Source organism: Lithobates pipiens, unplaced genomic scaffold (assembly GCF_037356315.1).
Source record: "Lithobates pipiens isolate NorthernLeopardFrog02 unplaced genomic scaffold, aLitPip1_a1.2 Scaffold_23, whole genome shotgun sequence".
NCBI lineage: Eukaryota > Metazoa > Chordata > Amphibia > Anura > Ranidae > Lithobates > Lithobates pipiens.
The window spans coordinates 50,974,483-50,987,666 of NW_027507785.1; the positions used below are offsets into that span (position 1 = coordinate 50,974,483).

General features: G+C 46.6%; 1 protein-coding gene across 2 annotated transcripts in view; it reads left to right on the plus strand.

The window, feature by feature from the left end:
* LOC143927495 (cullin-associated NEDD8-dissociated protein 1-like) overlaps positions 1–12,474 on the plus strand; it is a 37,590-nt gene extending 25,116 nt beyond the window's left edge. For both annotated transcript variants that reach the window (XM_077451589.1, XM_077451591.1), the window contains 5 exons: positions 223–318; positions 434–603; positions 1,730–1,894; positions 6,187–6,294; positions 11,088–12,474. In XM_077451589.1, coding sequence (XP_077307715.1) covers positions 223–318; positions 434–603; positions 1,730–1,894; positions 6,187–6,294; positions 11,088–11,315 — 767 coding nt within the window. In that variant the 3' untranslated portion in view covers positions 11,316–12,474. The remainder of the gene's footprint in view (positions 1–222; positions 319–433; positions 604–1,729; positions 1,895–6,186; positions 6,295–11,087) is intronic.
* The last annotated feature ends 710 nt before the right edge of the window (positions 12,475–13,184 follow it).

The following is a 13,184-nucleotide window of genomic DNA, read 5'->3' on the forward strand; positions in this document are numbered from 1 at the left end:
ACTAAAATATGGGGAAATGTGGATGCATTGCAGAGATGTACTGAATATTTTGTTTGCACAGACTTAAACTTTATGCATTATTAAACACTGGCAGTTTTTATATTTCCATCCTTTCTCACCAGTCATTGTCAGCATTATATAGATTAAAGATATAAATAATGATTTAATAAATCTTGATTAATCATGTATTGTGTTCTCTCTCTTTGCCTTTGTGCTTGACAGGTTCGGCTCATACTCGAAGTACTGTCATTACAGCCATCAAGTTCACCATATCGGACCAGCCAGCTCCCATTGACAGCTTGCTGAAGAATTGTATAGGTGAGCGGATAAATCCAGGATAGACCACTAGGAACCTATTCATACGAAAAAAAATATATAATATAAATTGTTTGTGGTCCCTGTGTACACATATTTTGTTCTTCCCTATACACAGGAGACTTCCTAAAACCCCTGCAGGACTCGGACCCCAACGTGCGACGTGTGGCTCTGGTCATGTTTAATTCTGCAGCGCACAATAAGCCATCTTTGGTCAGGAAGTTGCTGAACAGTGTCCTCCCTCCTCTGTACAATGAGACGAAGCTTCGGAAGGAGCTGATCCGAGAGGTGAAGACTCTTTAATGACATAGGTCTGATTTACCAAATTGTAAAGAATAGGGATGAGGTTTGGCTTTGCTGCTACCATTTGAGGCAAATTCTGTGGGTTCAAGAGTATAGATGAACTATCCGCAGAGATTTAAAAAAAAGTTAGGCATGCACCAGTTAGGGTAGTTATCCCTGACTAAAGCCGTGTACACACGGGTGGACTGTCTGGCCAACTTAGTCCGTCGAAACACATTTCAGCGGACAGTCCGCTCGTGTGTGGGCTTCAGCGGACTTTTTCAGCGTGCAGTCTGGCGGACTAAGTATTTCGGAATTTCCGTAATATTGTCCGTCCAACTTTGGTTTCAGCGGACAATCCGCTCGTGAGTAGGCTAGTTCGACGGACTAAGTATTATGGCGCATGCTCAGAAAGGATTTACACGGCGAAAGGTTGCATTGCTGTGTATTGGACTTCCTATTTCTAGTCCCGTCGTACGTGCTGTACACGTCATCGCGCAAGCTTTCGACGGACTGTTGTTCATCCGTGTGTGGTCAAGTCCGTTCATTCGAAAGTAGGACGGACTGTCCGTCGGATTGTCTGACGGACTAAGTTGGCCATACAGTCCGCCCGTGTGTACGCGGCTTTAATCTGTCTTGCTGATCGCCAATTTTACATTGTTGTATACGCCACAGTATTGTAAATTCTTGTAGTATAGCCCCAGCCTGTGCTCTTTGTCGCTAGTAAATTTGGGCCTAGCCTTGCTATTTGAAAAATGTTCCTGCTGCTGGCCAATTTTACACTTGTAGCAATCACCCCCGAAAGGGCACTCATTGGCACATATGTCCCATTATTCCCCCCCCCCCCCCCCCCTATAGATTTTAGTGGGATTCGGCACTAAGTTGAGGTATGCCGAAATCTGATAAAAATTGCTGAATCATTAGCAACTTGACCTTGAGAAGATTTAACCACCACTAATTAAAAAAACAAAAACAAACAGTGCTTTTTCTAGGTAGCAACAAATCAGGTGACCCTTTTAATTTGCCATACTGCTTTGGGACATTGAAAGGGAGAAGCTGATTTGGTTTGGCAATTTTTTCCAGTTTACCCAAAAAAGGTCTTTTGTGTACTTACCTTGGTTTTATTTTTAAGGTGGAGATGGGTCCCTTTAAACACACAGTAGATGATGGATTGGATGTTCGGAAAGCTGCCTTCGAATGCATGTACACCTTACTGGAGAGCTGCCTTGACCAGCTGGATATTTATGAGTACCTGAACCACGTGGAGGATGGCTTGAAAGACCACTATGACATTCGGGTCAGTACCATGACTCCTCTAGGAAGGAGCCACAAAAATTGTAATGCTGAATTTTCAGTTCAATAGGCAGGTGTTCATTTTAAAGTCATAAAAAATCTGCAGAAAACGAAATCTTCTGCAAAAGCTCGTTATAGCAGATGCAATGGGGGGAATTTATTAAAGCTGCTCATAGAAACCAATCAGCTTTCAGGTTTTAGTTTGGGTTCACACTGAATGCGAATTTGAAATCGTGTGAGTTCAGTAGAACTCACATGATTACAAACCCACATTTCAGTCCGACTTTGGGAGCGATTTCAGAGGCATCTGTGCGGGTTCATGCACACATGTCTATTGAAATCGCCCCCGAAGTCGCCAAAAGTAGTGCAGGAACTACTTTTGGGAATCCGTGACGTTGCCGGAAATAGGCATCAATTTGGCATCCGATTTGACGTGTCAAATCACTTGTCAGTATGGCCCGCTGTGAACGAGGGCTTATTGTCAAAGCCTAGTTGAACAAGCTGAAGTTAGAAGCCGATTGGCTAACATGCACAGCTGCACCAGATTCTGAGCGCTCCAGTTTTAGGCTGGGTTCACATCAGGTCCATCTACCGTCTGTAGTCTCGAGAGGAGGGGAGCAAGGAAGTTGGGACTTTGTATGAAGCACAGGATAGCGATTGGATACTTTACTTTTTACTTTAGACTACCACGTGCATGCTCCTGATGAGTGGCATGTCAGCCACGAAACGCGTAGAGATATTTAATGCCGTGCTTCCATCTACACACATCCAGATTTTCAAGTTACGTTACTACTACAGGCTCAGTGAGGCCTTAGGTCCTGCAAATTTTATCTTGTAATTACTAATTAATATAACCCTGCCTTGGTGGAACTACGGAATTTTATTAGAGTTTTACTCATGATAATTTTGTAGGATTGTATTTACTGCTTTGTTACCTTGTATAATATTCGACTATTTGACACCAGTTGTCATATTCTGAGACAATTGTATTATTATGGATATTTTTGTCACTGTATTTACCATTTATTCTGATACTAACAGTATATGTATACTTACAAGCCATTGATGTGAATAAAAATTCCCTCGTTCAACCTCAATTATCCAATCGCTATCCTGTGCTTCATACAAAGTCCCAACTTCCTTGCTCCCCTCCTCTCGATATAAGGGATGGAAATGCATGACCTTACCGGGTCATGATTTCATTAAAAGTCCCATAGGGATGGACATACGTGACCTTACCAGGTCTAGGTCTCCTAAAAGTCCCTAAATGTTTCCTTTTTTCTTTTTCACTGTCTGTAGTCTGGCGTCCTATGCATTTGTGTTCACCAGTTCTGTCCACCCCAGACATGTGTGAACCGGCTCCACTGAAAGACAGTAAACACGTGTTATGCGAATCGGATGCAGTGTAAAACAAATCCAATTGGCATATATGTGAACCCAGACTTAGAACAAAAGATGCATTACGTTTTTTTGCCAGCCCTTTGAAAATGAATGGGCTGCCTTAACATGCAATGAACATGCTACATTAACACGCGTGTGCTAATGCAATGCCTAGTGTGCAGAGGCCAATGAGGTTAACCATAGTTGTCCATCAAAATCCGGTACGATTTTCCATGTTGACCAACAAAATGCCTTGTTTTATTTGAAAACCGACAACTCTTAGCCCCCGTACACATGGTTGGAGATTCCGGCAACCAAATCCGTCGGATTAATTCCAGAAGAGGTCCGGAAGTGATGTTGCATACACACGGTCGGACTCAGTTGTCGGAAAATCCGATTGTACATAACATGATGACGTTATTTCGTTACGATGGGACTACGTTCAGGCTAGTAGACAATAGCTTTGGTCTAGGAATTTGATCTGAGCATGCGTGGCACTTTGTCCGTCGGAGTAGCCTACACATGATCGCAGTATGTCCGATCGGAGCATTTTGTCGGAAAATTTTACCGGCAAGTTGGAAAAGTTGGTCCGTCGGATATTCCGATGGAAACAGTCTGATGCAGACCACACACAGTCGGAATATCCGACAAAACGGTCCGATAGGAAACATTCCGTCGGAATCTCCGACCGTGTGTACAAGGGCTAAAGCCTCATACACACGATTGGCTTTTCCGAAGGGAAATTTGTGAACACAGGCTGTTGGCGGAAAATCCGACCGTGTGTACGCTCCATCGGACAATTGTTGTCAGATTTTCCGCGGACAAATGCTGGATTACAGGTTTTAAAATTTTCCGCGGTCAAATGCTGTTGGATTTTCCAAGCGTGTGTACACAAGCGGTCGGTCTTGTAAACTAGCGTTCGTAATGGAGAATTAACATTCGTGAAGCAGCAAATTGTGAAATCTGGAAATGCAGCGCACAATTCTCTTCTTCTTTAACCACTTGAGACCCGCGCTATAGCCGAATGACGGCTACAGCGCGGATCTCCTTTGCCGGGACTACGTCTATTGACGTCGTCCTGTGCACGAGCGCCCTGCGCGCCCCCTGAGGGGCGCGCGCGGTGTGCTCTGTGATCGGCGAGTCTATGAGACTCACCTGATCACCAATCCGAGCAAGGGGTCGATCCCAAACCCTTATCACGTGATGAGCTGTCAGCCAATGACAGCTGATCATGTGATATAACGGATCCGGTAATCGGCTATTATTCCTCCTCGCGCTGACAGCACGAGGAGAAAAAAAAAAGAGCCGATCACCGGCGGCTGTGATTGGGACATCAGTCCCGATCACGGCTAGCCCTGCCAGTGCCCACCTGCCCCCTGCCAGTGCCCACCTGCCCCCTCATCACTAAACATCATTAAAAAATAAGTGCCCCCCAGCAGTGCCCACAGTGCCACCCAGCAGTGCCCACAGTGCCACCCAGCAGTGCCCACAGTGCCACCCAGCAGTCCCACCCAGCAGTGCCCACAATCTGCCTCAACAAAGGTGCTGCACCCCAGTGCCACATATCCGTGCCCATCAGTGTCATCTACCAGTGCCCATCAGTGCCGCCCATCAGTGCCATCTATCAGAGCCACCTATCAGTGCCCATCAGTCCCATCTATCAGTGGTACCTATCAGTGCCCCTTAGTGCCACCCATCCGTGCCACCTTATCTGTGCCCATCTTTGCTCATCAGTGCCGCCTTATCTGTGCCCATCGGTGCCGCCTTATCTGTGCCTATTAGTGCCGCCTTAACTATGCCTATCAGTGCCCACCAGTGCAGCCTATCAGTGCCCACCAATGCAGCCTATCAGTGCCCACCAATGCAGCCTATCAGTGCCCACCGAACACGAAATTAGCAGAAGGAGCCCAAAGGGTGGCGCTAAAGAGCTGAAAAACCATGTAGTACGTCACTACGTTTCGTGATTGCTGGCCAACAATTGTGTGTATGCAAGACATGTTTGGGCCAACAAAATGGTGAAATAATAAAAAAAGGTGCAGCGCTTAGATTATGACAATATCTATATAATCTTTTACCAGTGTAAATAATATAATCAACTATAATAGTGAAAACAACTCTGCATAAATTAACACTATTAATGATTCTATGTTTTAGACAACACTATATCCAAAAACAAAAAAAAATAAAAATAAAATAAAAAATTGATATACGTATATCCACCAAGGTGAACGTGTTAAGAGTCCATAAGTGAAACAATATGGTGACAAAGTGCAATATCTTGAGAAGTTATAGTGACTTCAGTGAATACTTTGCAGAAATCCACCACCACTTGAGAGGAGGCTTACCAGATGTAATGGTCCCAGTTAGGTATATACCTAGTGAGGCACACGAGTTTATTGATGTAAATCCACACGAAAAAACAGCTGGCAAAACTTGTAACTTCTCAGGGGTACCAGAGTAGACAGAGAGATGACCCAAAAATAGATGAAGTGGCTATCCACCTTTTGGGGTGACTGAGGACAGAGATTCTTCCACGTATATTATAGGCCAAAAAGAAAATACAGCCTCATAGTGAAATACCGTTTAAAACTTTTATTACCATTAAAAGTGTAAATGGGTACTCACATATTACAGGCAAATACAAGCATGGAAATAAAATCTGGCAACGCAGTGGCATCAACGAGCCCTTCCCGACGCGTTTCTCCTAAACAGGCATCATCTGGGGATCTGGGCCAACACCCTTCTGACAAAAGTCCGCGGTTTTGTTGGCCACGTGTGTACGAGGCTTTATACTAACATCAAAGCAAAATGATGCCAGTGCAGACGTCAGGTGCAGGACGTCTTCAATGTGTGTGCATGACAGGTGTTCTTTATTAAATGGACTTTGTGATTGCAGCACATTATGATCTTTTGCAGATGCTCACCTTCATCATCCTCACACGTCTGTCTAGTCTGTGCCCCAGTGCAGTGCTCCAGCGCCTAGACCAGCTGATCGAGCCGCTACGTGTCACCTGTACCACTAAGGTATGTAGTACATGCTCCATGTCCACTTACCACCCCGAGCCTGAGATCAGAGGATAAAAGCCCAGCACCTGGTCGCTGGATGACACCATAGTCTTAGCCCTTGTACACACGGTCAGACATTCCAACAGAAAATGTCCGATCGGACCTTGTTGTCGGATAATCCGACCGTGTGTGGGCTCCATCGGACTGTTTCCGTCTGAATATCCGACCGACAAAGTTTTAGAGCTGGGCTATAAAATCTTCCCACAACATGGTCCGATCGGACTTTGTCCAATCTTTTGTAGAGAATTCCAATCGGACAAAGTGCCACGCATGCTCAGGTCAAATTACGAGACCAAAGCTATTGGCTACTAGCCTGAACGTAGTCCCGTCGTAACTAAATAACGTCATCGCGTTACGAACGATCGGATTTTCCGACAACTTTGTCCGACCGTGTGTATGCAACACGAGTTTCGGACAAAATCCGTTGGACAAAATCCGACAGATTTTGTTGTCGGACATTCCGACAACAAAATCTGTCGGATTTTGTCCAACGGATTTTGTGTGAAACTGGTTTTGCATACACACGGTCGGACAAAGTTGTCGGAAAATCCGATCGTTCGTAACGCGATGACGTTATTTCGCTACGACGGGACTATGTTGAGACTACGTGTGTACAAGGGCTTAAAGGAAACGTGTACTGAAGAAATAGGTACTATAGGCTGTTGTTGACCTGTCTTTCTGAAAAGACTATTTGTCGGTCGTCCTGATCCAACAACCTCAATATTTTAAAGCCACTGAGCTGTGGAAAGCTTGTGGATTAAGAATGTTGACTCCATGGTGACTTTACTTGCACATTTATCCTGGGACATTTAGAAAGCTTTGAAGTCAGCAGCAACAGCCAGGCATTTACATTTGGAGTTGCGCAGGGCGGCACAAGCACGGGAGACACTTTTTCCTGGATCAGCTTTGAGTTGCCATGGTGCGGACAGGCCAGCTGCCAGCATGATACCAACCAATGGCACCTAGAGGCAAAATGCACCGTATGATTTGCTGCTTTGGTGCTGTCAGGTGGCTGGCCTGCACTATGGTAATGCATGATGCTGCTCCAAAACAGGTGGCAAGCAGTGCCCCCCCCCCCCCATTTAGGAAAGGATGAAAGGTGCGCCTCTGTGCAGACCAGCCCTGCCTTCTACCATACTGCTGGAGCTGTAAAGAAGAGCTCTGATGGGAATAAGGGACTCTTTCTGTGATTAGGAGGGGACTCTGATGTGTTGGAGGGGCTTTTATGTACAATGGGGCCTGCATAGGCGTGCGCACAGGGTGTGCCAGGTGTGCCCAGGCACACCCTAATCACCCTGTGCAGCACAGATTTCCCCTACTGCCCTGGCTCCCCCCTCGCCCCCTGCAGTGTTTCCGGCTTCCATTCCTCTCCTCTCCCATCGGCTGTTGCTGTGGGGATGTTTTAGGATGAATGGGGAAAGGGGCCAGTAAAATATGTAATTTACCAGCCCCTTCTCTTTCTGAATGAACACTGTGAGTGATCAGTAGTGTGTGTTTGAGCCTGGGGGTGCACACCCTAATGCAATAGTCTGCGCACACCTATGGGGGCCTCTGATGTGATGGCATGAAGGAGGGGACACTCCGTTGTGTGTATCGTCCCAAGCTCAGGCTCCACTGATGGTAACATTTACATATTTTACATTTTAGACTGGGGCGGCGGGGTGGAGGTTTTGCATACGTGTGCCGTGACTGAAGAACATGTTGAGATATTTTTCTATAAGCAGTAATTTTACCCAGTAACCCCATTACTAGTCTAACGAAGGAACAGTCAGCTTGTGGTGTGCTGTCCGATGACTCCAGTCTTTGTTGTATTCAAGAGTTCCATCTGGTCCCCCCACTACACATTGGTTAGATGCACCCACCCCAACATCACTACTGAGTTCTATAGCAGGGGGGGGGCAACCCTGGAGCACTGGAGATCTAGAGGCGATTCAGTTCCCATTGTGCGCTATACAAGTATTTCATTCATTCATTATCAGAACAGCATGGAGGGGAGCAGAGATCACCTGGGTGCAGGACACTTATTTTTTTTTAAGGAGATGACCTACCAAAACTTCATCAAAATGTTGAAAAGGTTTGGAGAGTTCAGAAGTCAATAGTAAATAATGCAGAGTTCAGGAAAAATGAGTGCAGAATGCAGTAGTCGGTAACACAGAGTGCAGGGGTCAGTAGTATGTAAAAGAGTGCCAGGGTCAGTAGTATATAATGCACAGTGCAGGGGTTCAGGGGTATCAAAGTGTGCAGAGGTCAATAGTATGTGATGCATAGTGCAAGGGTCAGTAGTATGTGACAAATAGTGAAAGGGTCAGTAGTATATAAAAGAGAGCCAAGGCCATTAGTATATAATACAACAGTGCAAGGGTCAGTAGTATGACAGAGTGCAGAGGTCAGCAGTATGTGACACATGGTGCAGGAGTCAGTAGTATCACAGAGTGCAGGGATCAGTAGTACAGAAAAGAATACTAAGGTGATTACTTCTTAATGCACAGTGCAGGGGTCAGGAGTATCAGAGTACAGAGGTCAGTAGTGCTTAACACACAGTGCAGAGGTCAGTAGAGCGTAACACACAGTGCAGAGGTCAGTAGAGCGTAACACACAGTGCAGAGGTCAGTGGTGCGTAACACACAGTGCAGAGGTCAGTGGTGCGTAACACACAGTGCAGAGGTCAGTAGAGCGTAACACACAGTGCAGAGGTCAGTAGAGCGTAACACACAGTGCAGAGGTCAGTGGTGTGTAACACACAGTGCAGAGGTCAGTGGTGTGTAACACACAGTGCAGAGGTCAGTGGTGCGTAACACACAGCGCAGAGGTCAGTGGTGTGTAACACACACAGTGCAGAGGTCAGTAGAGCGTAACACAGTGCAGAGGTCAGTAGAGCGTAACACACAGTGCAGTGGTCAGTAGAGCGTAACACACAGTGCAGAGGTCAGTAGTGTGTAACACACAGAGTGCAGGGGTCAGTGGTGTGTAACACACAGTGCAGAGGTCAGGAGTAACTTTAAAAAAATCTCCCTCTCAAGCAAAAATAACCAACTTCCATTACAAATCTCTACATCCCCCCAAGTTAAAATTGCCACAGCACAAATTTCCCCCTCCCACTGTATAATGCATTTACCAGACCTCAGATGCAACAGAACACAGCAGGGTGGGGGAAGTCCTTCCATGTTTATCCTCAGCTGGGTCATATGACCTACCAAAGCTGAATAGACATCTACTACTTCCCCTGGCTCTGCTATTGCCGCTTTGGTTTGAGAGGCGGTGGCCACTTCTAACATTGCAATCTACAAATGATTTGGCTGTGATCGACCACTTCTGACACCTGTTCTAAAGTGACCAGCAGATGAAACCATGGGACTTGGTAGGGGGACCAGCCACCCGACACACCCAAGGTGGATGGAAGCCAGCGATGGCCATAGCTCCTAAACTGAGCAAAATATTGTGCTCACCGTTTGCTGTACAGGCAAGTATTACCACTCTTCTTTTACAGAGTGCTTGTGCCTTCATCATTTCAAATTGCTGGATTTGTTTATTTATTTTTTTAATTGTTAGCCCAGCCCCCCCACCACCATTTCAGCTTAGGCCAGAATAACATATATATCCCAATCCTGCAGTCTCCTGGGATACTTACATCACATTTCCCAGGAGGCTACAGGATTATTACACAGAGTGGCTAGAAGGGGGGTCCAGCATGTCATTGTAGATGGCTGCAGGGGCGGACTGACCATTCGGGCACTGCCCAAGGGCCCCATGCTCCTAAGGGGCCCCATCAGGGTTGCCAGCCTCAATAAAACCAGGGACAGTATGTAAAAATCTGAGTTTTTTTTTTTTAAATCCCCAAGATTATATCTGCCCCGCCTCTCCAGTACCTTTTCAGTGTGTGTATTCTCTGTGTGTATATTGTGTGTCTGTGTGTGTGTGTGTGTGTATACTGTGTGGCCCCATAATCTATTGCCTGGGGGCCCCATAATCTCCTATTGCCTGGGGGCCCCATGTGTTGTCAGTCTGCCCCTGGATGGCTGCCCACACCAGGAGACAGTCAGCTGAAGAGGACCAAGATGGTGGCATAGGACCCACTGTGTGGCTACTGAATAGTGGATTGCGGAGGCAGGGGCGTAACTATAGGGGGTGCAGCAGTCGCGACTGCAACTGCGCCCTGTGATGCAGGGGGCCCATGCAGCCCCCTCTACATATGTCCGGAAGCAGCATAGGCAGCTAGCACACACTATTACATACCACCTCCATATCCCCCAGGGGACAGGGACCCCTTCTCACGTGGAGACAGGGACCCCCACCTCCCCTGGGGACAGGGACCCCTTCTCACCTGGGGGCAGTAACTTCATCTGCCCTGGAGAAAAGGACCTCATCTCTTCTGGGGACGGGGACCCAATCCTGCCTACGGACAGTCCCCCAAAAATGTAAAAAAATAAATAAAAACTACTGATACCAGTGGTGGAACTACAGGGCTCACGAAGGTCATACCTTTGACCACGCCCTGGAGTTCCACCCCCGGACTCGGAGGGAAGGGCCCTGGCTGGGGTTCAGAGGGGCCCTTCATGGTTTCTTGCATCGGGGCCCTGAAGGTTCTAGTTACGCCACTGTGCGGAGGAATAACGCCGGATTCGCTGTGCGGGTGAGTATGTGCTTTGAAGAGCACTACAGGTAAGTAGGGGGAGAAAAAAAAAAACATGTGCTACTCTACTAGCAGATTGTTAGCCATTCTTTAACCAAGACCATCCACCATCTTCCTCTAGGTGAAGGCCGGATCTGTGAAACAAGAGTTTGAAAAACAAGATGAGCTGAAGCGATCGGCCCTGAGAACCATCAGTGCTCTACTCACCATCCCGGAGGTGCAGAACAGCCAGACCATGGCGGAGTTCCTGTCGCAGATCAGAGCCAATCCAGAGCTGGCGTCCCTGTTTGAGAGCATCCAGAAAGACTCCACGTCCATGTGCAGCACAGAGGTTATGGACCTGAGCTAAGAACTCGCAAATTACTTACCAATGCAGATCGTATAGAGACTGACAAACTGACACCTGCAAATCCTAAAACATCTGCCTACAGAGGGGCTACAGATGGGGTAGACACAAAGCCATTGTTTTGCCAATCTAGAACAGCATTCTATAGGAGTGTTATGGTCCTGCCCCAGGTTTAAGGTTGCTTAAAGCGGGAGTAAACCCAGTTTCAAAAAACACTTACATTCCCGGCATGCCGGAAATGTTAACTTTCACATTGGTTGTGCTCTCAACCAAAATTTCAAACCATCCAATGGCTGGTGTCATAACTGATCACATGTGCAGTATTATGGCAGTTGAAGAATTATTAGAGGCCAAGATGGCAGCTTCCTTGATTGAAAACGATAGAAGGGTTTACTTCCACTTTAATTAAACTGAACCGGTCATTAGAAAATAAATGGCAGTCTGAAATACCCCCTTGTCCCACCTCACTAACCCTTCTATGTCTACCCCAAACCTAGAAAAGTCTGCAAATTTCAACTTACATCCCAGGCACCCCACGTTCTATAATGCAATACATGTTACCTGCAGACTCACACACATTGCGGAATGTGGGGAACGCCAAGATCCAACTTTCGACCTCCAAGTCTCAATGTTTGGGGGCTCCATGCAGAAGAGGAGTTTGCTCCAATCATACGGCGGCCTTTGCTAGTTTGGCGTCAGATTGCCTTGTCAGTCCTCTTTATTGAACACGTCCATGCTGGATCCAACCCAAGGCCCGTATACAGCCTCCGAGCCTGGATTTCGGGTCTGAGATTAAAGTGGATCTTTGAGCATAGAAATATGGAAGCTGGCCATGCTTAGGACGATTCCACCTTTTAAAAAAACTGTTGGAACCTCTGTGTCTCGATGATGCCAGATACTGTAATTGTATTTTCTTAGTGGAAAAATTTGAATAAAAATATTGGAAAGATAAAAAACCAGTTGGGCAAATTTCCCATCCATATTTCTATCCTTAGACGTGTTTTTGAAACATTCTGTCTGTGCAAACCTTAAAAAAAAAAAACAAGGTATCCTGCCTGCTGGGACTTGCGGTTCACCAGTAGCTGCAGGCTGTTATTGTCTGAATTGAAGTGTGACAGAATTTTTGTAGCCGATGAAATAAAGGTTATATTGTTTGTGCCAATGTCTGTCTTTTTGTTGGCTTGAATGTCGGGGGGAATCATAACCGGAGGAGTATTTTAATTTAAACCCCAAAAATGACTCAAAGGGGTTGATTTACTAATACTGGAGAGTGCAAAATCTGGTGCAGCTGTGCATGGTAGCCAATCAACTTCTAACTTCAGCTTGTTCAGTTACTCTTTCACAATAAAACCCGGAAGCTGATTGGTTTCTATGCAGAGGTGCACCAGACTTTTCACTTTTCAGTTTTATTAAAGCGGTTCTTCACCCTAAAGGGGAAGTTCCGCTAATCTGATCCCTCCCCCCCTCCGGTGCGCAGTAGGGAACCGGGCAGTGAAGTTGTAATGCTTCACTTCCCGATTCCCTGACAGAGAATGGCAGCGGGGGCAGCAGCGAGACGAGCGCTCGCTCGTCATCTGCCGCCGACATCGCTGGACCCTGGGACAGGTAAGTGTGATTTTATTAAAAGTCAGCAGCTGCAATATTAGTAGCTGCTGGCTTTTAATATTTTTATTATAGGTGCAGAACCGCTTTAACATCCTTGGCGGGAATCCCGAGTCTGGCTCGGGTTGGGATTTCAGTACCACTAGCGGTAACCCCCGAGCCAGACTCGGGATCGCATCGCTGGATACAGGGAGAGTTACTTACATGGTCCCCTGGATCCAGCGATGTCATCCCCGCTGTGTGTCCTCCGCTCGATTCACACAGTGCCCG